The following is a 23347-nucleotide window of genomic DNA, read 5'->3' on the forward strand; positions in this document are numbered from 1 at the left end:
TTTAGGGTACACCTGATCAGGTCCTGGGGATTTATCCACCTTTACCCATTTCAAGACATCCAGCACTTCCCCCTCTGTAATCTGGACATTCTGCAAGATGTCACCATCTATTTCCCTACAGTCTATATCTTCCATATCCTTTTCCACAGTAAATACTGATGCAAAATATTAATTTAGTATCTCCCCATTTTCTGCAAGTCCACACAAAGGCTGCCTTACTGATCTTTGAGGGGCCCTATTTTCTCCCTCAGTTACCCTTTTGTCCTTAATGTATTTGTAAAAACTCTTTGGTTTCTCCTTAATTCTATTTGCCAAAGCTTTCTCATGTCCCCTTTTTGCCCTCCTGATTTCCCTCTTAAGTATACTCCTACTTCCTTTTATACTCTTCTAAGGATTCACTCGATCTATCCTGTCTATACCTTACATATGCTTCCTTCTTTTTCTTAACCAAACCCTCAATTTCTTTCATCATCCAGCATTCCGTTACCCTTCCCTTTTACCCTAACAGGAATATACTTTCCCTGGATTCTCATTATTGTTCCACAGAAAGGGCACAACAAACGTGGAGATGTTTGTTTGCTTAAGGAGCAGATTTGTTCCTCTGAAACAGGCAAGAAGGGGTAAACGTAAGGAGCCTTGGGTGATGAGAACAGAGGAGCTTCTCGTCAAAACGAAGAAGGCAGCTTACGTAAGGTGAAGGAAGCAAAGGTCTAGCATAACTTTAGAGGATTACAGGCTTGCTAGAAAGGAGGTCAGAAATGGCTGGGGTGCCAGGAGGAGGTACAAAAACGGCTTGGCAGGAAGGATTAGGGAGAACCAGAGGGCATTTTACTCATACGTGAGGAATAAGAGAATGATCAGGGAGAAGGAGGGCCAATCAGGGATAGTGTAGGGAACTTGCGTGTGGAGTCTGAGCATCTAGGGAAAGCCCTAAATGAGTTTTATTTTGTTTCAGTTTTCACTTAGGAAAGGGACTTACTTGTGAATGAGAAATTTGAGGAGCTGGGAAATAGGCTTGAACAGTTCAAGATTGATGAAGTTGATGTGCTGGAAATTTTGGCAAACATGAAGTCCCTGGGGCCAGACCAGATTTATCCTCAATTGCTCTGGAAGCGAGAATGGACGTTGCTAAGCTGCTGGCGAAAATCTTTGCTTCCTCACTCTCCACTGGAGTCATACCAGAGGATTGGAGGGAAGGGAATGTTGTTTCCCTTTTCAAGAAGGGTAATAAGGAACTCCCTGGCAATTCTAGTTCAGTCAGTCTTGCATCTGTGGTCAGCAAGGTTTTGGAAAGAATTCTGAGGGATAGGATTTTTGACTATTTGGAAAAGCAGTTAGCATGGCAGTCAGCATGGTTTTGTGAGGGGCAGGTTATGCCTCACAAATCTAATTGAGTTCTTTGAGGAGATGACAAGACAGGTCTAAGATCGAGCAGTGGATGTGGTGTTTATCAAATGCCTTGCTAAAGTCCATAAGGTTCCCCATAGTAGACCCATTCATAAAATCAGGAGGTATGGGATACAGGGAGATTTGGCTGTCTGGATTTAGAATTGGTTGGCTGACAAAAGGCAGAGTGGTTGTAGATGGAAAATATTCTGCCTGGAGGTCAGTGGTGAGTGGTGTTCTGCAGGGCTTTATTCTTGGACCTCTGCTCTTTGCAGTTTTTATAAATGACTTGCATGAGGAGGTTGAGGGGTAGGTTAGTAAGTTTGCTGATGACACAAAGGTTGGAGGTACCATTGATAGTATCAAGGGCTATTGCAGGCTACAGTGCGACCTAGAGATGCAGAGCTGGGCTGAGAAATGACAAATGGAGTTCAACCTGGATAAATACAAAGTGATGCACTTTGGAAGGTCGAACTTGAATGCTGAATATAGAATTAAAGACAGGATTCTTGGCAGTATGGAGGAACAGCGGGATCTTGGTGTTCAAGTGCACTGATCCCTCAAAGTTGCCACCCAAGTGGATAGGGTTGTTAAGAAAGCATATGGTGTTTTGGCTTTCATTAACGGGAGATAGAGTTTAAGGGCAGTGAGGTTTTGCTGCAGCTCTACAAAACCCTGGTGAGACCACACTTGGAATATTGCGTCCAGTTCTGGTCGCCCTACTATAGGAAAGATACAGAAGCTTCGGAGAGAATGCAAGGAAGGTTTACCGGGATGCCCCCTGGACTGGAAGACTTGTCTTATGAAGAAAGGTTGACCATGCTCTGACTCTTCCCTCTGGACAGAAGGAGGAACAAAGGTGACCTGATCGAGGTATACAAGGTAATGAGAGACATGGATAGAGTCATTAGCCAGAGACTTTTCCCCAGGGCAGGATTGACTGGCACAAGGGGACATAGTTTTAAGGTGTTAGGAGAAAGGTATAGAGGAAATGTCAGAAATAGGTTCTTTATACAGTTGTGAATGCATGGAAAGTGTTGCCAGCGGTGGTGGTGGAAGCAGAGTTATTGGAGACATTTAACCAACTGCTGGACATGCACATGGACAGCAGTGAATTGAGGGGTGTGTAGGTTAGATTATTTTATTTTAGATTAGGAACGATCCTTGGCACAACATTGTGGGCTGAAGGGCCTGTTCTGTGCTGTACTTTTCTATGTTCTATCTGCAATCTAATTTCAAACAATTGGGTTGAATTTGTAGAAGATGCTTACAGGTCTGGATTGTCCAGAGAAGCGCTTGTTATAGTTTCTAATATCTCGTATAATCTGTTGACCCTGCTTTTCCTGCTGGTTCTCACAGAATAGACTACAGAGCAAGCTCACCTGAAAAGAAAAAGAAATTGGTTTGGTCTATTGGAGTGGATGTAGAAGGATTTTTTTTGTTCTTTTAAATCAATGTCAATATTAAAACTCATAACCACAGTCTACTCCTGACTACTGTGAACCTGAATTGATGAAATAAACTCTAGCATTGCTTGATTAGATAATTCAAATATTTCAGTACAAAAATATTTTAAATTAAAGGATTAAAATTAATGTGTAATTGGATTGCATCCAAAGCTTTTTGTTATTTATACGGTGGCACAGTGGCACAGTGGTTAGCACTGCTGCCTCACAGCGCCAGAGACCCGGGTTCAGTTCCCGCCTCAGGCGACTGACTGTGTGGAGTTTGCACGTTCTCCCCGTGTCTGCGTGGGTTTCCTCCGGGTGCTCCGGTTTCCTCCCACAGTCCAAAGATGTGCGGGTCAGGTGAATTGGCCATGCTAAATTGCCCTTCGTGTTAGGTAAGGGGTAGATATAGGGGTATGGGTGGGTTGCGCTTCGGCGGGGTGGTGTGGACTTGTTGGGCCGAAGGGCCTGTTTCCACACTGTAAGTAATCTAATCTAATTACAAAATCGACGCAGATATCGCAATTAATCACAAAGAAGCAATCTCGCACAACACTGAGGTAGGCTGCATTTCCTTTCAGATGAGGTATTAAACCACTATTTCACTGTTACAATAGAAGCAAATGACTTTAGCTGGATTAACTTTTGAAGGTCTTGTAAAATTAAACATTGACAGTGGTGTCATGATGACCGATCAGACTCTGAAATACGGACATGGTTAATTTTTCACTCGAATATGTTTTTCAAAAAAGTCTGCTACAGCCAAAAATGACTTGAAATTTAAATTCAGTCATTAAATATCTCCACCCTCTCAGCTGTAAGGACATCTTGTGGATTTTTATGCTTTGGCCTTCCAGGACAATACGAAAGGGCATAAAAACTAACTGCAGCACTAGTCTGCGTGTGTTCACAACCTGATATTCTAGTGTATAGGCTAGTGTACCGTGAGGAGAACAGCACCCAGAACAGCCATTTGAACACCGCTGCATTGTACTTATGTATGTCTCATGACAGATGTTAAGCCAACTGGCCTGTAGTTTCCTATTTTCTGCCTCCTTACATTCTTCAAACGAGGGGTTACATTTGCTGCTTTCCTGTCCAATAGAACGTGCCTTGAATCTACAGAATTTTGGAAAATTAACACCAACTCATTTACAATACCTTTTAAAATCTAGGATGAACTCCATTTCAGTGTGGAGATTTGTCAGCCCATAGCTCCATCTGTTGTCTGAGGACTGTTGCCCTTGTACTTTCACTAAGTTCGTCTGTTTTGTTCTACCTCCTGATTTCCAGAAATTTATGGAATGTTTGAAGACAGAAGCAAAATGTCTGTTTATTTCAATATCCATTATTATCTACTGCTTATTCCCATTCTTACTCTGTAGAGGACAAAGCCATTCTCAAGACCAATACTCAACTGATTTACTCTTTTTCCTTTATAGATACCTCTAGAAATCCTTGCTATCCATTTTTACATTCCGACCTAGCTTTCTGTCACACCTTAATTTCGTCCTCCTAATTAACCTTTGAGCCATTTCTGTCATTATTTATACTCTGACTAATCATCTGACCTGCTTTTCAGTTATGTGCTTTCTCTAAATTCTTTAGTCATCTATTCTGAGTATTCTGATATATCACCTTAAATGTCTGCTATTGCATTAAACCAACCCCTGGCCAGGTTTGCTTTAGGTGGCTTGGCTTTTAAACAGTTGTCCTTATTTAGCTTTGAATTTTGCATTTTGAAGGAGATTTTCATCATCTTGTGGTTGTTCCTACCTAAGGAAGCCTTTACTCTGAGGTCATTAATTAATGGACAATCGACAATAATTTGTTGTCTGGTTAGTTCCAGAATATGCTGCTCTCTGAAATGATCTTGATCTTGAAAGCATTTTATGAAATCCTCATTCAGGTTACCATTGCCAAGTTTTCCTGTTTAGATATAGATTAAAGTCAATGACAGTTACTGTCATCTCTATCACAAGCCTCCAATATTTCTTGTATTATTTGCCCACCGTTATGCAAATTATTCAGGGATATATGAATGGATCCTACTGTGACGACTTCTTTCCCCTATTACTCCTCATCTCCACCCAAACCAATATTATGTCCTGACTTCCTGGCCCAATCTCTAACTATTACATAGATGCTATCCTTGATTAACAGCATTACCCCTTGACACTTACTAGCTTTTTAGTCTTCTACCTCAAACAGTCAAAAGATTCATACAGGCTTGTAGAATTAGAATTTTTCTGAAAGCCAGGAAATCTGAAGTTTTAAAAGGGGTAGCTGACAGGACACAAATGGAAGCTGAGCATGATGAAACAAAGGGGATTGAAACCAGAGCAGCAGAAATTAGACTTCCAAGAAAAAGAGAGAAAATAGAAACAGAAGGAAGGGAAAGAGAATGAAATGAAAGAGAAATGGGAAAAAGAGGAAAGAGCATTGAGAGAACAAAAATAATTTCTGCAAAAATGGCTGGAAAGGGAATTTTAACGAAGACCGCTCAAGCTGAGGGTCAGGAATTCTGTATGTCTCATGACATTTAAAACTAGGTATTGGTGAAAAATGGAGAATCTCTCAAAGACCCGCAGTGAAGGAGTGGAGTGATCCACCAGGTAATCATATGCCACTATCCATGGGGAAATATTGCAGCTAGCTCATGAGAGTCTGATGGCTGAGCATATTAGGACGTATAAAACCCAAGCCTGAAACAGCCTTTAATGGGGAGGTGATGGTATTATTGCTAGATTGTTAACCAGGCGATGTTCTACGGACCAGGGCTAGAATCCCACCATGGCAAATAGTGCAACTTGAATTGAATAAAAATCTGAAAGAGTTTAATTGTGACCATTGTCATTGCTTGGAAGAAACCATCTCGATCACCAATATAATTTGGAGAAGGAAACAGCCATCCTTACTTGGTCTGGCCTATGTATGAATCTAGTTCTAAAGCAATGTAGGGACCTAGATTTTTCTTCACCCATCTTTTTTTTCTCTTCACATAACTAAAGAAACCATTATAGTCCATCTTTATGTCCCTTGCAAGCTTACTGTCATATTCTATTTTCCCTTTCTCAATCAATACCTTTGTCCTCTGTTGCTGAATTCTAAACTTCTCAACTCCCACTCCTTAAGTCTATTTTTTTTTCTGTCCAATTAGTCTACTTTTTCCTTTAGATCTAACATTAACCTAATTTTATCTCTAATTTCCATTCTAAGTCATGGTTTGGCCACATTTTCCTTTTTACTTTTGCACCAAACTGGAACGAGCAGTTGTTGTAGTTCACCCATGTGTCCTTTGAACATTTGTCATTGTATTTCCAGCATAATCCCTTTAAGTCATGTTCTCCAATCAATCATTGCCAGAATGCCCAGTGTAGAACACTACAATCAATTACTGTACCACTGCACAGTAACATAGCTGACATTCTTGCTGTAGAGATTGAACAATCTCACAGTGAGACTAATGTTCTGGCAGCTGCAGAGAGCTCCCTTGCTTTGCCACTGACCACAAAATATGACCTGTGAACAGCTCTGTTATTGCAGACATGTGAAGGAACTTCTGAGTGTTGTATTTGCCCTCTAAACAAAGTAACTACACTTCAAATATACTTAGTTGCAATTAAAACACTTTGATACTGCCTACATTTTTCAGCATAAAATGAAAGGTTCTCCCTCTTTCTTTGTAATCAATGCCCTGTTCCTACCTGTTTGTAACATGACTTTATGAAACTGCTTACATTTGTTCTTTTGGCCAGCAAATAATCTCATTGACAGAGTTGTTCCTAAAATGCATATCCGTGAACGAACGCATGAGACTCATTCAAATAAATAATTTGTGTTTCTGCTTTGTATAGATTTCTGCCTTCACAATCTAAGCTGGCTTCAATGGCACACACACACACTGAGTATGGAATTTATGCCCCACCACTCCCCACCCTGACAGAACACTTAATCAGGTGAGAGGATGCAGGGTGGTGACCCCATCACTTGATCATAGCTGAAACCTGCACCATCACTTTTCCATCAGTCCAATTAACTTTGCTAGGAATTCTCTCATAGGATGTTCGTCCCATCTTGGACTAATATTTGATGTTTGCTTATACAGTACGAAAATTTCCTCTGTATTTTGTCTTGGAAAAACTATATGTAAAACACTCCTTTAATGTCCTGGATTTCACTAGTTGTTCACATTTCACTCTTCACTCTTCTCTTTTAACTTAAATACTCACACCTAACTGAATTGGCTAAATTCTCCACAACAGTGGGCACGAATAACGAAGGAGCTGACTTTGCCAAGATTTGTTAACTCACTATTTATGAAAGGTGGGGAGAAGAATGCATCCATTTGGTCAAAGGAAGGATTTCTAATCAAAGAGTCATGGACATGGACTATGATGCAACCAGTTCTTGGATTTTTTGAGGTTGTAGAAATTAGTGGAAAGAAAATGAGACTTGAGAATGCTGCTCTCTGGGTCTCTCACCCTTGCCATGAGGTTCTATTGCAGAATATGAGGATTGGCAGTGAGGTGAGTTCTCCCAAAGACCTGGGAAGAGAACAACTTCTCCAACCAAGCAGGCATGAATGGAATTGGCCAAGGAAGTCACCAGCAGGACTGTAGTCCTCCCAACCTGGGGATGCTGCACCAAGAGAATCCAGGAGGTGGAAGAGGTAAGGGACTTTCGAGAAAAATCTGGAAAGATATTTCTCAGGACGACACTTTTTAAAAATGTATTCATTGGATGCAGGCATCACTGGTTAGACCAGCATTTATTGCCCATTCCTAATTGCCCAGAGGCCAGTTAAGAATCCACTACATTGCTGTAAGTCTGGAGTCACAAGTAGGTCAGACCAGGTAGGGACAACGTTTCCTTCCCTCATGGACATTAGTGAATCACATGGGGTTTTTCCAAGCCAAATTGAGAATAGTTTCATGGCCATTAGACTCTTCATTCCAAATTTTTATAGAATTTAATTTTCACCATTTGCCCTGGCAAGATGTAATCCAAGGTCCACCAAACGTTGTATTGATTTCTGTATTAATAATTTAACAATACAGTAGTTTCCCACTTGCCCCCACCCCATACCTGTGGGGGACATGTCCTAGGACCGATTGCAGATAGGAGCGAACCCTCTCATTTCAATGGGATACGTACCTTCCTGACAGTCTCCTGGTCCCTGGTTCCCTATAATATGTTCAGGATGCAATAGTCTGTGGGTAACTGAAACCATGGAAAACAATTCCTTGGATACCAGGGTCACACTGTAATAACACTAGGCCATCGCCTCCCCCTGCATCTTCCTCTTGCAGGTTCACTCATTCCTGTTTCTCTGCAGTCATCTTATATCACGGTGGCTCAGTGGTTAGCACTGCTGCCTCACAGCACCAAGGTCCCAGGTTAAATCGAGCCTCAGAATTTGCACATTCTCCCCGTGTCTGCGTGGGTTTTCTCTGGGTGCTCCAGTTTCCTCCCACAGTACAAAAATGTGCAGGTTAGGTGAATTGGCTGTGCTAAATTGCCCATAGTGCTAGGTGCATTAGTCAGAGGGAAATAGCTCAGAGTGGGTTACTCTTCGGAGGGTCGGTGTGGACTGGTTGGACCGAAGGGCCTGTTTCCATAATGTAGGCAATCTAATCTATCTAATCTAATCACCATCTGAACATTGAACTCTCACACTCACTTTCAGCCTATTACCCTCTCATACCCAGGCCTCTCAGTTGCCCTTAAAAAAGGTTGATCTTCCTTCCTCTCCACATTAGAAATGATAAATACTTGCACATGACTGCTACACTTGTTTGCACAAAGCAGAGTGTGGTGATAAGCAGAGACCAGGAAGGTGAGGGGATTGTTGGTGGACAAATGGCTTTCCATTGACAGGCACCTTACCACTTGTTGATAATGCATTCCCATCTGCTCCCAATGGAAAGCAGATTCAGGAGGGTGCAAGTGTCAGCTACGATCTACATGCAGGAGCTTGAGTTTTCTGAGGCACCAGTGCACAAACATGTTGTGAGAACTAATCCTCTATCTTTAGACCTATTTGGGGATCTCACCTCCTTCCACCTTGATCTCAATATCCATTATGTACCTCTTTTAGGAAGAGAATATAGCTGAGGAATAGGTGCCTAGTTCTGCTCATGTTGATGTGTATTGCTTTGCTCTTCCCCCTGTCTTTCAGTCATGGTAGAAGGTGAAATTGCATAAGATGCTTCTATGCCTTGAGAGCTGGCAGCAGGGGAAGGCATTTGAACATCGGTGAAGTGCCTTCCATGAAGCTTGGCATCTACCTGTTAATTGGTAATAATCCTATCTAAGGGATAAAGTCCTTTTTAACCAACAATCTCTCTCACCTGGGCATGGCTGGCACTCTTCAGTGCAACTTCCCAATGCCTTTCCAACTTGCCAGTCTCACTAAAGAAGCTCTTACCACTCTATCTTAGTTTGAGTGAACCTGGTGAGTTGCTGAAAAGCTGAGAAACAGGGGCCCTGGCTGTGAAATCCATAACTCAGGATTTTTAAAAAAGTACTAGATTGTTTTTTTTTGGAGCACCTTAATTGATTCCCCAGAAATCATAAAGTATTTCCTGTTTGCCTTCAATCCCACTCCAGAAAAACAAAAGTTGGCAGGATGATGTTGAATCCTGACCCAGAGTCACTTTAGGACATTCAACTCCCATCATGCACATAAACTTGTTTCCCCTTGCCACAGAAAATTCTTCTCAATAAGTCACACTGGGAATTATAGAGTCATAGAATCCTACAGCATGGAGACAGGCCCTTTGACCCAAATTGGTGCACGCTGACCAATATGTCCATCTATGCTAACTTCATTTCCCTGCATTTGGTCCATTTCCTTCTAATCCTTTCCTATTCATGTATTTGTCCAAATGCCTTTTAAATGTTGTTAACGTATTCACCTCAACTACTTTGGCTAGCAGCTCATTCCTTATGCATACCACCCTCTGTGTAAAAAAAAATTACCCCTCCGGTTCCATTTTTATTCTTTTTCCTGATCCAGCCTTAAACTGATGCCTTCTAGTCCTCTATTCCCCAACCCTGGGAAAAAGACTGAGTGCATGCACTGTATCCATGTCTCCTCTATAAGGTCCCCCCTCAGTCTCCAAAGCTCTAAAGAAAAAAAGACCTAGCTTGTCCAAACTCTCCTTATAACTCAGACCATGGAGTCCAGGCAACATTCTTGTAAATTTCTTTTGCACTCCTTTCCAGTTTAAAAACATCCTTCCTGTAAAAGGTGACCAAAACTGAACACAATACTCTTAAGTGCAGCCTCATCAACATAACTTCCCAACTGGATTTTAAGCTTTTATGTACTACATTCACATTGATCCTTTGATTCTGATGATGGTGTGAAAGAAAGTAGCAGCTCACTCGAGTTATGTGTCCCAAATTCCGATTTAAAGCTAGCCTAGAGTCCCAGGTTCAAACACTGGTAGGTTTTAACTCCCCATATTTTTAATAATAGCCACCAGTGACAATGATAATCCATAAGTTGCATTGGCATACTGCCTTCCATTTCTCCTTGTCTCCACAAACATTCTTCGTTATGTAGAAAATATCAGATTTCTCAAAGGTGGAAGAAACCACAAGTCCATCTTCCTACAACCTGTGCCCAATATGAGGGATCATGTACATTTACACAATTTGAATTTAAACAACATTTTACATTTAAGTTATGTTTATTAAATTGAGGTACATTCATTTTTTTTATGATGGAAACATGCTAAAATATACCTTTTGTCTGCATAGCGGACAGCTCACAGCTCCTAACAAAGGACCATGTCCCCAGTATGCAATCCAACATGGACCTGTTAGTAAAAAAACAGAAATAAAATAACTCTGGAATAAATAAGTCTAATGACCTTCATTTCTAAAAATGGGCCTATATTCTTCAGATTTTTAGAAGAATTAAAGGCCACCTTACTGAAACACGCAAGATTCTGAAGACACAGAGAGATTGTTAGTTTGTTTCTACTGGTTGGGGAATGTAAAATATGGAGTCATAGTCTTGGGATAAGGGGCCAATCATTGAGGATTAAGATGAGGAGAAAATGCTTCAATTAAGTCTCTAGCCTAGAAGGTGTAGATTTTCCATTACAGAATATATTTAAGATTTCTGGTCTCTGGGAATCAATGTAATATGAAGAGAGGACAGGAAAAGTGGAGTTGAAGTACAAGATCAGCCATGATCATATTGAATGGTGGAGCATGATCGATAGGCCATTTATTCTCCTCCTGCTCTTATTTCTTTATTGCAGAACCTAGTACAAAACTAAGTCAGGCTGATGGGAAGAGTTTTTAGACAATTTCAACCTGTTTGCGTGGAAGTTTTAGGCCAACAGAGTAAAATTAGTAAAGAATTTGGCAAAAACTGGCAACAAATCCAAAATTAAGTTTTGTGCATCTGGAACCATGTTGCATTGATACAATGATGCAAAGTTAGTTGCACACTTCAGGAGTCAGGCTGAAATCTGCTTCAAATGTAATAATAATATAGCGCAATGCAGCAAGACCAGGTTTGGGCTGAAAAGTAGCAAGTAACATTTGCACTACACAACTGGCAGATGTATAGTTTGAGATTATTATGTTTTTGGGGGTATTTCAGGTGAAATCAAGGATGTAATGTGAGCTGTTCTGAAGTCTGCTGACAGTGACTTTGTGAACATAAAAGATGCAAGATATTTCCTTTTGGAGCCAGTAGTGGTAACCTGCATGTTTACTGTGAGGCCTGTGAATCTCTGAAGTTCCATAGAAATTTTAAGAATGTCAAATTGTAAACAGGTGTGTTTGAAACCATTTATTTTAAAGAGGGAAGTCAGGTTTTCAAGGATAACTAATATTGAAGAACTAACTTTGATACATTTGTCAAGGTGAAGGATATAGAGGAAGCCATTAAAAAGATAAAGTTGCAGACTTTCCAAGAACATCAGTGTTTTTAGTCTGTCTGGATCTGAGAGATAAGGAGCAGATAAAGCACAAAACAATCTCTGATTCACCATGCAGGAGTGGTGGTGGAAGTTCACACTCAGATTGACCAGACCAAATTCATCTGAGTTAAAATTAGACTTGAAGAGTCACTAGCTTAGGCTAGAGAAGCATCTCAATGGATAGAAAACCTGATTGTGAAAGATAATGTTAAGATGACAATTTACTCAGCTAAGAAAACAGTACAGGAATAAAGCCATAGGAGCAAGGAATCACTTTGGATTGATTCAGAGAAAACTAAATGTCTACGAAAGTGAATGTGTAAGCTAAGGTGTAAAAAATGGTTCTTTGATTGGGTTAAGAATAAGAAGAGTTGAGAGTGTGATGCTGAAAAGCACAGCAGGTCAGGCAGAATCCGAGAAGCAGCAGTATCGATGTTTCGGGCATTAGCTCTTCATCAGGAATGAGGTTTTTGGGCCGGGGGAGTGGTGGTGATGGGGAGCTGGGAGACAACTAGGAGGGCGTGGGGCTAAGGGGGAAGGTAGCTGGGAATGTGATAGGTAGATGAAGGTGCAGGTGGAAGTGATGGGGAGGGGAGGGTGGAGCAAATGGGTTGGAAGAAAGGAAGATGGACGGGTAGGACTGGTCAAGGGGGCAGTGCTGAGTTGGAGGCTTGGCACTGGGATAAGGTGGGGGAGGGAAAGTGGTGAAATCCACATAGATCCCATGTGGTTGCAGGGTTCCAAGGTGGAAGATGAAGCATTCTTCCTCCAGGTGCCGGGTGGTAAGGGTTTGACAATGGAGGAGGCCCATGACCTGTATTTTCTTGGTGGTATGGGAGGGGGCATTAAAATGTTCAGCCACTGGGTGGTGGGGTTGGATGGTGCAGGTGTCTGGAACTGTATCAGCACTTACACAATTCCTTCAAAGTCACACCTCATCCTCAATTATATTGCTGATCCATTACTGTCATTTTGTAAAAATACTTAAACCCCTCTCTCACTCCACAGTGGGTTTAACTATACTGCATGGACTACAGTGCAACAAGTTTGGTTCACCACCTAGACAAGAGAATTATAGACGGGCAATAAATAGTGGTCTTGCTGATGAAATTTATATCCCATGAGCAAATAAAATAATAACCAAGCTACTAGATAGTATGATTGCTATTATTTAGCTAGTTACAACTAGAGAGAAATGGTGGTTTGGCTCCCCTCTTTTTACCCCAACTCAGTCAATTCCAACAAATATTTATTTTCAGCCAGCAGTTATCATACTTCAACCAAAATGGATAATAATGAGTAAACCAAAAGAATTTTAACTACCAACTCCAAGAGATATAGCAGAACATCACATTAAGCACACTGGTGGATTGGACTGGTTGAAGTTTGAAACATTGTTTAGTTCCCTTGGTTCCCCAAGTGGATAACCTTTACTTCTCACTGGCAAACCCCTGGTGATATGCTCCCTTCGTTTTTTGCTGTTCTAAGTGTTCCATTTTCCCTTAACACTACTGCCATCAGGTGGTGTTCAATTTCTGCTATACTGTCCTCCAGCTCTTCCACAAAGTGCATCTTCTTTGTCTCTTGGCCTGTGTCAAAACTGTTTCACGTTTACCATGAATGTGTCTTTTAACCATATCTGTGCCTCTGTCCTGTTATCTCTTAACACCTTCCCTGGCCCTTTCTTGCCTTTTTATATGCCTATTGTCTTAACTCTTTTGACTTCTGTGGCAACAATTTTTCTGATTATTGCTATATTACTTTCAATCCTGTTTACTTTAAGACACCCAAACCTGAGGCGATTTATTGTCCCCTATTAGGTCTCTGAACCTTTCTAGTTTGCCAGCCTATTTTCCACTTCTTACTGATGTAATTCAAGAGATCCTTCTCCAAAGGTTGCCTGAATATTTCAACTATTATGTTAACTACTATAAAGAGATAAAGAAAGGTGATGGAAATTAAAATTTGACAATTTACATTTGCCACTATCATATCAAACAATATGCCAGATGTTAACAATGCCTGAGAATTCAATTGGAGCACCAGAAAACTTACTTTGGCCCTGCACATGAAATTTATAGTTACTAAAATTATGCATGCAGATCTGCTGTTGAGCAGTGTATGAAGAGATGATAAACAAGCTTTTCTGATAATCCAGCAGCTTTCCTTAAAATTGAATATACTCAGTTAATCATGTGATTTGAACTAATGACTGGTACATTATCAGCCTAATATCATAACCACTAAGCTGATGTATTCTGCAGCAGTATAACTCATTTCAAATTACTTAAATTGCTGTTTGCACTAATTAAAACAAATATTATGTGAAAACATTGATATGATTGTTCACTTGTGTCATTGTTGAAAATTTATTAGCATGATTTCTTAACAGGAGAAATTATATTTTAACACTGCCCTGGAATGCCATTTAATAAAATAATCAGATAGTTAATAATTAAAAAGTGACTTAGTAATTTGATTTTTGTGAATAATAACATTTTAAAACATTTGTCACAACAGCCAAATGGAACTACATCTACTTTGGATATCCAATGTCTTTGACTGATAGTGTTGTTCTCAATTTCATAAATGTGTATGATGTTGCATTATCAGGTTGTCCAACCACCTGATGAAGGAGCAGCACTCCGAAAGCTAGTGCTTTCAAATAAACCTGTTGGACTATAACCTGGTGTTGTGATTTTATTTAGCTCTGCTATTATTTTCTCTCATTATATTCTCACCAGCAGGGGGAGGAGGTGAGTTCATTTGCAGATACATAAGGTCCTGGATAATTCTGTGTGAATGATTTCAGTCGCCAAATTCCTCAGATTGATTGACATACTATGTAAAAGTGCTTTGCAAATTCTTGTCTTCTGTGGAGCCTGGGAAAGTGGTCAGTTGCCGCAAAAGTTAGCTTTCTCATTTTTGTACAAATTGTTCCATGATGCCTTTTTTCTGACACTTAAGTATTTATTTTCTACGTTTCGGTAAGGTATTGTAATGAATAGTGAATGTACAGTGATTATTACACAAATTTTTAAATATTTTGAGTATATTTAAAAACCTTGTTTTGTCACAGTTCAAAACTTTGTTAACATAGTAATTTGTGGGTTTTTCCTTCAAATAAAATTTCTCCATTATTACACTTAATCAAAAAAATTAATCTATCTGACATCAGTGAATTGCACACGGTGTGGATGCTGAGAGGGCTGTGCATTGGTTAATAAAATTGTGATTTTTCTGAGTTCAGATGACAGGCAAAGACAAGAGTGAAACCAAAATGATTTAAGGTTATTTGAATCTAAATTACAATCTTATGCTAAGTCTCCAATATGTCTGTTATTAAATGCATGCTGCAGTTTTACCAACAGGAAGGTAACTGCTAATAGCACAGCTGCAATTACATTCAGAACAAACAGTTATTGTCATTATGTGGACTCCAGAAGACTGATTATTTTCAGCAGAAATATGCAAATGCATTTGGTTCATTGTAGTTGGCTCAGTGGATACTCATGGACTGGATTGTATTAAACTGCACAGAAAAGTCAAATAAGAATAAAACTGGCCAGAACACCCACATTGACCTAAGCAATGGAAACAATCAAGGCACAGACTGACCAGTTCACCCTGCAAAATCTTCCTCCCTAACATCTATGTGCAAAAATGGGAGATATGTCTATCCGATGAGTTAAGTAACAACCTAATATGTTCATATTTACCAAGCTATACCTTACAAATAGTATACCAAACAGGGCTAAAATTACACAGGGGCAGGAGACAAATTCATCACCAAAACCATCCACTTGCCCAGGAAAATTCATTCATGATGTAAGCCATGAGAAAAAATTCACCAACCCAAGTTAAATGTACAGTGTTTCTGAGGTGCTACTCAGCAGCACACTGTTTGTTTCCTGTATTCACAGCTGATAGATTCACTTGTGTCTTTGTAGACACAAAGTTCTGCCTTCACACTGAGGATGCCTATCATCATGTTGTGTGGTCCTACACCATGCTAAATAATATAGATTCAGAACAGATCTAGCAACTTAATTGTGCATCCATGAGTCACTGAGGCCTATCATCAACAGAATTGTATTGGTTCAAATCTGTAAAGACTTACTGCTGCGTATGTCTCACTCTGTCATTACTGTCAGAATCAACCCTACTTTTATTTTAAAAATGTGTAGGAGAGCATGGCAGGATCAACACCAGGCATAGCTAAATTTTAATGAAACCACAAAAATGCATGCAATAGACATAGCAAAGCAACTTCAGAACCAATGGATCAGGTTGAAGTTCTGCAGCACTAATCAAGAATACTGACAAATACTTAAACAAATAAGCACAGGAGGTAGCAAGGTGAGAAGTGGGGAATGATTATCACTGATGATTGCACAATGTTCAGCACCATTCTGAATTCTTCAACCACTGTAGCTATCTGTGCCTATATGAAGCAGGAAATGGGCAACTTTCAGTCTTGGGCTTATAAATGCCAAGTAATATTCATGCCACACAAGTGTCAACAATCTAACCATCTCCTATTCAATGGCATTACCTTCACTGAATTCCCCCACCGTGAACATCCTAAGGGTCATCATTACACATAAACTGGACTCAATCAGCCACAAAATACCATAGCTGCAAGAGCAGGACAAAATTTGATAACTCTTATGTTGAGTAACTTGCCTCTTGGATCCTCAAAATTACTCCATCTAAAAGATAGAAGATGTATATCTGATCAAATGCTCTTTATTTACCTGGATAAGTGCTGCTCCAATAATGCTTAATAATCTCAGCACAATTCAGGACAATACAGCCTTGATTGGCAGCCCATCCACAGTGGCAGCAATATGAACTATCCTCAAGGTGTAATGCAACAATCTGGCAAGCTCATTTTAACGGCATCTTCCAAACCTGCAACTTCCTCTATCCAGAATGACTAGAACAGCAAATACCTGGAAACACCACCACTTAGACCATTCTCTCTGAGCCACGCTCCATCCTAACTTGGAACTATATCATTATTCCTTCAGTGTTGCCTGGTCAGAATCCTAGAACTATGATCCTAACCACACTTTGTGTGTATCCACACCACATTAACTATAGCAATTTAAGGAACTAATTTACCACTACCTTCTGAGCAATTATGGATGGTCAGCAATTTTAGTTGGGTCACGTCCCATGAATAAATAAAGGAAAAATGTATAGAAACTGGTCTTTAGCTCAACTGGGTCTATGTCAGTGTTTTATACTTCACGCAAGACTCCTCCAATCCTGCTCCAGCTAACTCGATCACAGCTTTCTATTCTTTTGCAATGCAGAAAAAAAAATACAGCAGTCAGTAAACTTGCACAAGTATTTTCTAAACAGTAGATAATGTATTGCAATTTAAGTTATAACCTTATGTAGCCATACATTCCTTTAGTAATGGCAAAATATTAAATCTGACAGGTTTGCTGAGCTGCAGTTTTTTATTATCAAAAATGACCATTGCTGTGTATTCAGAACTTGTGTTTTCAAACTCAATGCAATATATTGAAATTAAATTTTAAAAAGGACCATTTTGAAATTCCAAGTTCAATTTGCCAATGCATCCAACAATCTGGAACTAGGGAATGGAGACAAACAAAAAGTCTAGAACTCAGACAAGCTATATTGAGATAGTGGTTCTCATTTGGATGAATAATTTGGGAGTGATTATGAAAATATGCTCTATTTTTCTAATACTTGAATAGGCTGCTGATGATCACTAGACAAACTCACAAGGAGTGCAAGAAATTTGGGGTAAGCTTGCAGAGAACTTAAAAATGCACTGTAAAAGCATCTCTAAGTATGTGAAGAGAAAACAAGTGGTGAAGCCAAATGTAGGTCCCTCACAGTCAGAAACAGGAATTCATAATAGGGAACATATAAGTGGCTAACAAACTAAACACACACTTTGGTGTTCTCCTTTGTGACCACAGAAACAATAACATACCAGAAATGTTGGGAACACGAAGTTTAGTGAGAGGGAGAAACCGAAGGTATTCAGTATTATTAGGGAAATTATGTTGGGGAGATTGATGGGATTGAAAGCTAATAATTCCCTAGAGTACTTAAGTACTCTGGGATGTCAATTTCATGCCCTGGGCAGTTATCAGTCTTCAATTAGCCATGATTATAATGAATGGTAGAGCTGAATAGCCTACTACTGCACCTAATTTCTCTGTTTCTATGTTTAAAAACAGTAACAACTTGAAAAAAGTAGCAGAGGGTTTTTGATGCTAATGGAATTATTATCATTATGTGTCCTAGTCTCTTCAGGAATTGAAGTGAGTGGAGATAATATTTTTCTAAATTTTCTTACTCATGCCATGATATGTACCCATGTGGCCATTCCTGATATATAAACAGAGAGTGAATGTTACTATGCTGCTTGAAGTTGGCATGAGGCGGCAAGTATAGCCTAATCTTGTCTTTAACCAATTACAACACTTAAAAGGCATTTGGATGAGTTTATGAATAGAAAGATTTTACAGGGATATGGGCCCAAGTGCCAACAGATAAGACTAGATTAGTCTGAAAACACCCAGTCTTGTCTGCTCTCTGAAGATAAGCAGACTCGGGCCTGATTAGTACTTGGATGGGAGACTGCCTGAGAATATTGGGTGCAGTAGGCTTCATTCAGGATTGTTATTTGGGTGGAATGGAGAAATAAGAAAGGGATGAGCTCTTTATTGGGATTGTATTATAGACACCCTAATAGTCAGAGAGAAATTGAGAAACAAATTTGTAAGGAGATCTCAGTTATCTGTAAGAATAATAGGGTGGTTATGGTAGGGGATTTTAACTTTCCAAACATAGACTGGGACTGCCATAGTGTTATGTGTTTAGATGGAGAGGAATTTGTTAAGCATATACAAGAACATTTTCTGATTCAGTATGTGAATGTACCTACGAGAAGGTGTACGATTTTACCTACTCTTGGAAAATAAGGCAGGGCAGGTGACTGAGGTGTCACTAGAGGAGCACTTTGGGGCCAGTGACCATAATTCTATTAGTTTTAAAATAATGATGGAAAAGGATAGACTAGATCTAAAAGTTGAAGTTCTAAATTGGAGGAAGGCCAATTTTGATGCTATTAGGTAAGAACTTTCAAAAGCTGATTAGGCGCAGATGTTTGCAGGTAAAGGGATGGCTGGAAAATGGGAAGCCTTCAGAAATGGGATAACAAGAATCCAGAGAAAGTATATTCCTTTTAGGGTAAAAGGAAAGGCTGGCAGATATAGGGAATGCTGGATGACTAAAGAAATTGAGGTTTTGATTAAGAAAAAGAAGGAAGCATATGTCAGCAATAGACAGGATAGATCAAATGAATCCTTAGAGTATAAAGGCAGTAGGAGTATACTTAAGAGAAATCAGGAGGGCAAAAAGGGGACATGAGATAGCTTTGGCAAATAGAGTTAATGAGAATCCAAAGGGCTTTTACAAATACAAGGACAAAAGGGTAACTAGGGAGAGAATAGGGCCCCTCAAAGATCAGCAAAGGCGACCTTTGTATGGAGCTGCAGGAGATGGGGGAGATACTAAATAAGTATTTTGCATTAGTATTTAATGTGGAAATGGATATGGAAGACATAGAATGTAAGGAAATAGACGGTGATATCTTGAAAAATGTCCATATTACAGAGGAGAAAGTGCTGGATGTCTTGAAACACATAAAAGTGGATAAATCCCCAGGACCTGTTCAGGTGTACCCTAGAACTTTGTGGGAAGATAAGGAAGTGATTGCTGGGCCTCTTACTGACATACTTATATTAGCGATAGTTACAGGCGAGATGCCAGAAGACTGGAGGTCGGCAAATATTTGCCACTGTTCAAGAAAGGTGGTAAGGACAAGCCAGGGAACTACAGACCAGTGAGCCTGACCTCAGTGGTGGACAAATTGTTGGAGTGGAACCTGAGAGACAGAATGTACATGTATTTGGAAAGGCAAGGATTGATTAGGCATAGTCAACATGGCTATATGCATCGGAAATCATGTCTCACAAACTTGATTGAGTTTTTTGAAGAAGTAACAAAGAGGATTGATGAGGACAGATCAGTAGATGTGATTTATATGGACTTCAGTAAGGCTTTCGACAAGGTTTCCCATGAGAGACTGATTAGCACTGCTGCCTCACAGCGCCAGAGACCCGGGTTCAATTCCCACCTCGGGCGACTGACTGTGTGGAGTTTGCACGTTCTCCCCGTGTCTGCGTGGGTTTCCTCCGGGTGATCCGGTTTCCTCCCACAGTCCAAAGATGTGCAGGGTCAGGTGAATTGGCCATGCTAAATTGCCCGTAGTGTTAGGTAAGGGGTAAATGTAGGGGAATGGGTGGGCTGCGCTTCGGCGGGTCGGTGTGGACTTGTTGGGCCGAAGGGCCTGTTTCCACACTGTAAATCTAATCTAATCTAAAAAAAAAATCTAATAACTCGCCATTTGAATACAGAACTGGCTCAAAGTACCAAATACAAAACTGGTGGTGGTGGAGGGTTGTTTTTCAGACTGGAAGCTGGTGACCAGTGGAGTACCGCAAGGATTGGTGCTGAGTCCACTACTTTTCATCACTTATATAAATGATTTGGATGTGAGCATAAGAGGTATAATTAGAAGTTTGCTGATGACACCAAAATTGGTGGTGTAGTGGACAGCGAAGAAGGTTACCTCAGATTACAACGGGATCTTGATCAGATTGGCCAATGGGCTGAGGGGTGGCAGATGGTCTTTAATTGTCAGATGGTCTTGTGGGCGGCACGGTGGCACAGTGGTTAGCACTGCTGCCTCACATCGCCGGAGACCCGCGTTCAATTCCCACCTCAGGCGACTGACTGTGTGGAATTTGCACGTTCTCCCCGTGTCTGCGTGGGTTTCCTCCGGGTGCTCCGGTTTCCTCCCACAGTCCAAAGATGTGCAGGTTAGGTGAATTGCCCATGCTAAATTGCCCATAGTGTTAGGTAAAGGGTAAATATATGGGTGGGTGGTGGGTCGGTGTGGACTTGTTGGGCCGAAGGGCCTGTTTCCACACTGTGGTGTAATGTAATATAGATAAATGTGAGGTGCTGCATTTTGGAAAAGCAAATCCTAGCAGGACTTATACATTGAATGGTAAGGTCCCAGGGAGTGTTGCTGAACAAAGACCTTGGAGTGCAGGTTCATAGCTCCTTGAAAGTGGAGATGCAGGTATGTAGGATAGTGAAGAAGGCATTTGGTATGCTTTCCTTTATTGGTCAGAGTATTGAGTACAGGAGTTGGGAGGTCATGTTGCGGCTGTACAAGACATTGGTTAGGCCACTGTTGGAATATTGCATGCAGTTCTAGTCCCCTTCCTATCAGAAAGATGTTGTGAAATTTGAAAGGGTTCAGAAAAGATTTATAAAGGTGTTTCCAGAGTTGGAGGATTTGAGCTATAGGGAGAGGCTGAATAGGCTGGGGTTGTTTTCCCTGGAGCATTGCAGACTGAGGGATGACCTTATGGAGGTTTATAAAATCATGAGGGGCATGGATAGGATAAATAGACAAAGTGCTTTCCCTGGGGTGAGGAGTCCAGAACTAGAGGGCATAGGTTTAGGGTGAGAGGGGAAAGATATAAAAGAGCCCTAAGGGGCAACATTTTCACATGGTGTGATACATGTTTGGAATGAGCTGCCAGAGAAAATGGTGGAGGCTTATACAACTGCAACATTTAAAAGGTATCTGGATGGGTATGTGAATAGGAAGGGTTTGGAGGGATATGGGCCAAGTGCTGGCAAATGGGAAAAGATAAGGTTGGGCAGGTGGGACTATATTGGGGTGGGATATGTGGTCGGCATGGACGAGTTGGACCGAAGGGTCTGTTCCCATGCTGTGCATCTCTATGACTCTGTATTTCCATTGGCAGCTTTTGCAGTACACCACAATGAAACTGCATGATAAGGGAGGAATGCATGAGTTGTTTTAAATCATTTCAGATCACCAATGCGCAAAGAACTCAGGGTGGTTGAATTTGGTTTAATATTTTTGAGGGTACAGCAAGTGCATGTCTAGCACTTTAATTTCAGAAAGACTTTGGGAGGGACAGGCACTGTGATTGAATATCTAGTAACTTGAGAAGATTTGTATGAACCATTGGTAGATCTAATTAGAGAAGAATGAAACAATCTTACCCTTAAGAAGTACATCTCAGTACAAAGCAGTGTAAGCACCTTCACTTGGTCAAACCTACCACAAAGCAAGTGGCCACAGTTAGTTTCCACCGGAAATGTGGGCACCTGGAGACAAATTGGACAGTGTTGCTCACTGTGGAAATTCATTTTAGAACAAGTTTGCAATTCCTGGAATGAAACATAAGAAATATTTCAGAATTATTAATTATTAATTTTATTATGTGATTATCTTATAAATATTTAATATCTAACTTACTTTTGCTAGTAACTATGAATTTTCATAAGTATACGGCCTATGCTTTCTGTATTTTACTCAGTCTTCCTATATGTTAAATTGGCTGTTAATTTTAATAAAGTTTAATGCAAATATGTTTACTGCCCATAGATGACTTTCACTGACATAATAAATGGAATCATCAACTTAAAAGATGATGATGATTTGGTTTGATGCCAAATGAGGGTTCTAAATCTGATGGTGTGTGGGTCCTCTGCGACCTGTTCAGAGATAGTCAATTAAAAAGCCATTCTCAGAATCTCCCTCCTATTAAAGATTGTGGGAAATCTCCTGAGGCAGAAGGCCCAATTAAATCCTTGAAGTGGAGTAACATACAGCCCCATTGGGAGAGATTGGCACTACCTAGACAGTTGTGAAATCACCAAGACCCCCTCAAGAAGAAGATGTGCACCAAAGAATTGTCAAAGATCAGTTAAAAAGTGTGACCGCAGCTCCAAGCTCAATTTACCCCACCTCCAATCCCAGTTACAGCCTTTAGGCAGGTACAGTATTGGGTTGTTGGTGGAATTTCAAGGCAGTCTCACTAACCCTTCACTGCCTGCAACAGTAGTGGACCTGCCAACATTAAGGGAATTTAAATGGTCATTGGATAAACATATGGATGATAATGCAATAGTGTTGGTTAGATGGACTTTAGATTATTTTCACAGATCAGCGCAACATCGAGGGCTGAAGGGCCTGTACTGCACTGTAATGTTCTATGTTCTAGCCATCAGGAGGACACCTGCAGGCAGGTTAACTAGCCTCCCTCCCTCCCCTGCTGGTGCAGGAAACTAGAAGCAAACGCAAAAGTTCTGAACCTAAAACAAATACTTAACCAGCCTAAACGTTTGGATGAGGGGGAGATAGCCCTGCTGCCTGAAACCCATTTCAACAAAGATAATCAGCATAAGGAACGGGTTCAGGAAATCAGCATGCTGGCTGCTGCTGGTATTTTCAGGCTTTTTCAGCTTCTATGTCCACCACTGGAAAATTCCTAAAATCCTGTCCCACAAAAAAAATGGAATTCATGTTGGACTAAATTAGTGGAAACATATATTGATCTTAAGTTGAAACAGACATGAGCTATTCCTCTTGAACATTGGTGATTAATGCCACAAAGTCTG

At 40.4% G+C, this 23347-nt stretch overlaps 1 protein-coding gene across 1 annotated transcript in view; it reads right to left on the reverse strand.

Moving 5' to 3' along the window:
• The window catches only part of LOC140479880 (E3 ubiquitin-protein ligase RNF170-like), a 34452-nt gene that overhangs the window by 3253 nt on the left and 7852 nt on the right, over positions 1-23347 (reverse strand). Inside the window, exons 2-4 of the mRNA XM_072574227.1 lie at positions 22006-22114; positions 10590-10663; positions 2658-2768 (exon numbers count right to left, since the gene is read on the reverse strand). Coding sequence (XP_072430328.1) covers positions 2658-2768; positions 10590-10663; positions 22006-22093 — 273 coding nt within the window. The 5' untranslated portion in view covers positions 22094-22114. The remainder of the gene's footprint in view (positions 1-2657; positions 2769-10589; positions 10664-22005; positions 22115-23347) is intronic.

The sequence above is a fragment of the Chiloscyllium punctatum genome, chromosome 7 (assembly GCF_047496795.1).
Source record: "Chiloscyllium punctatum isolate Juve2018m chromosome 7, sChiPun1.3, whole genome shotgun sequence".
Taxonomy (NCBI): domain Eukaryota; kingdom Metazoa; phylum Chordata; class Chondrichthyes; order Orectolobiformes; family Hemiscylliidae; genus Chiloscyllium; species Chiloscyllium punctatum.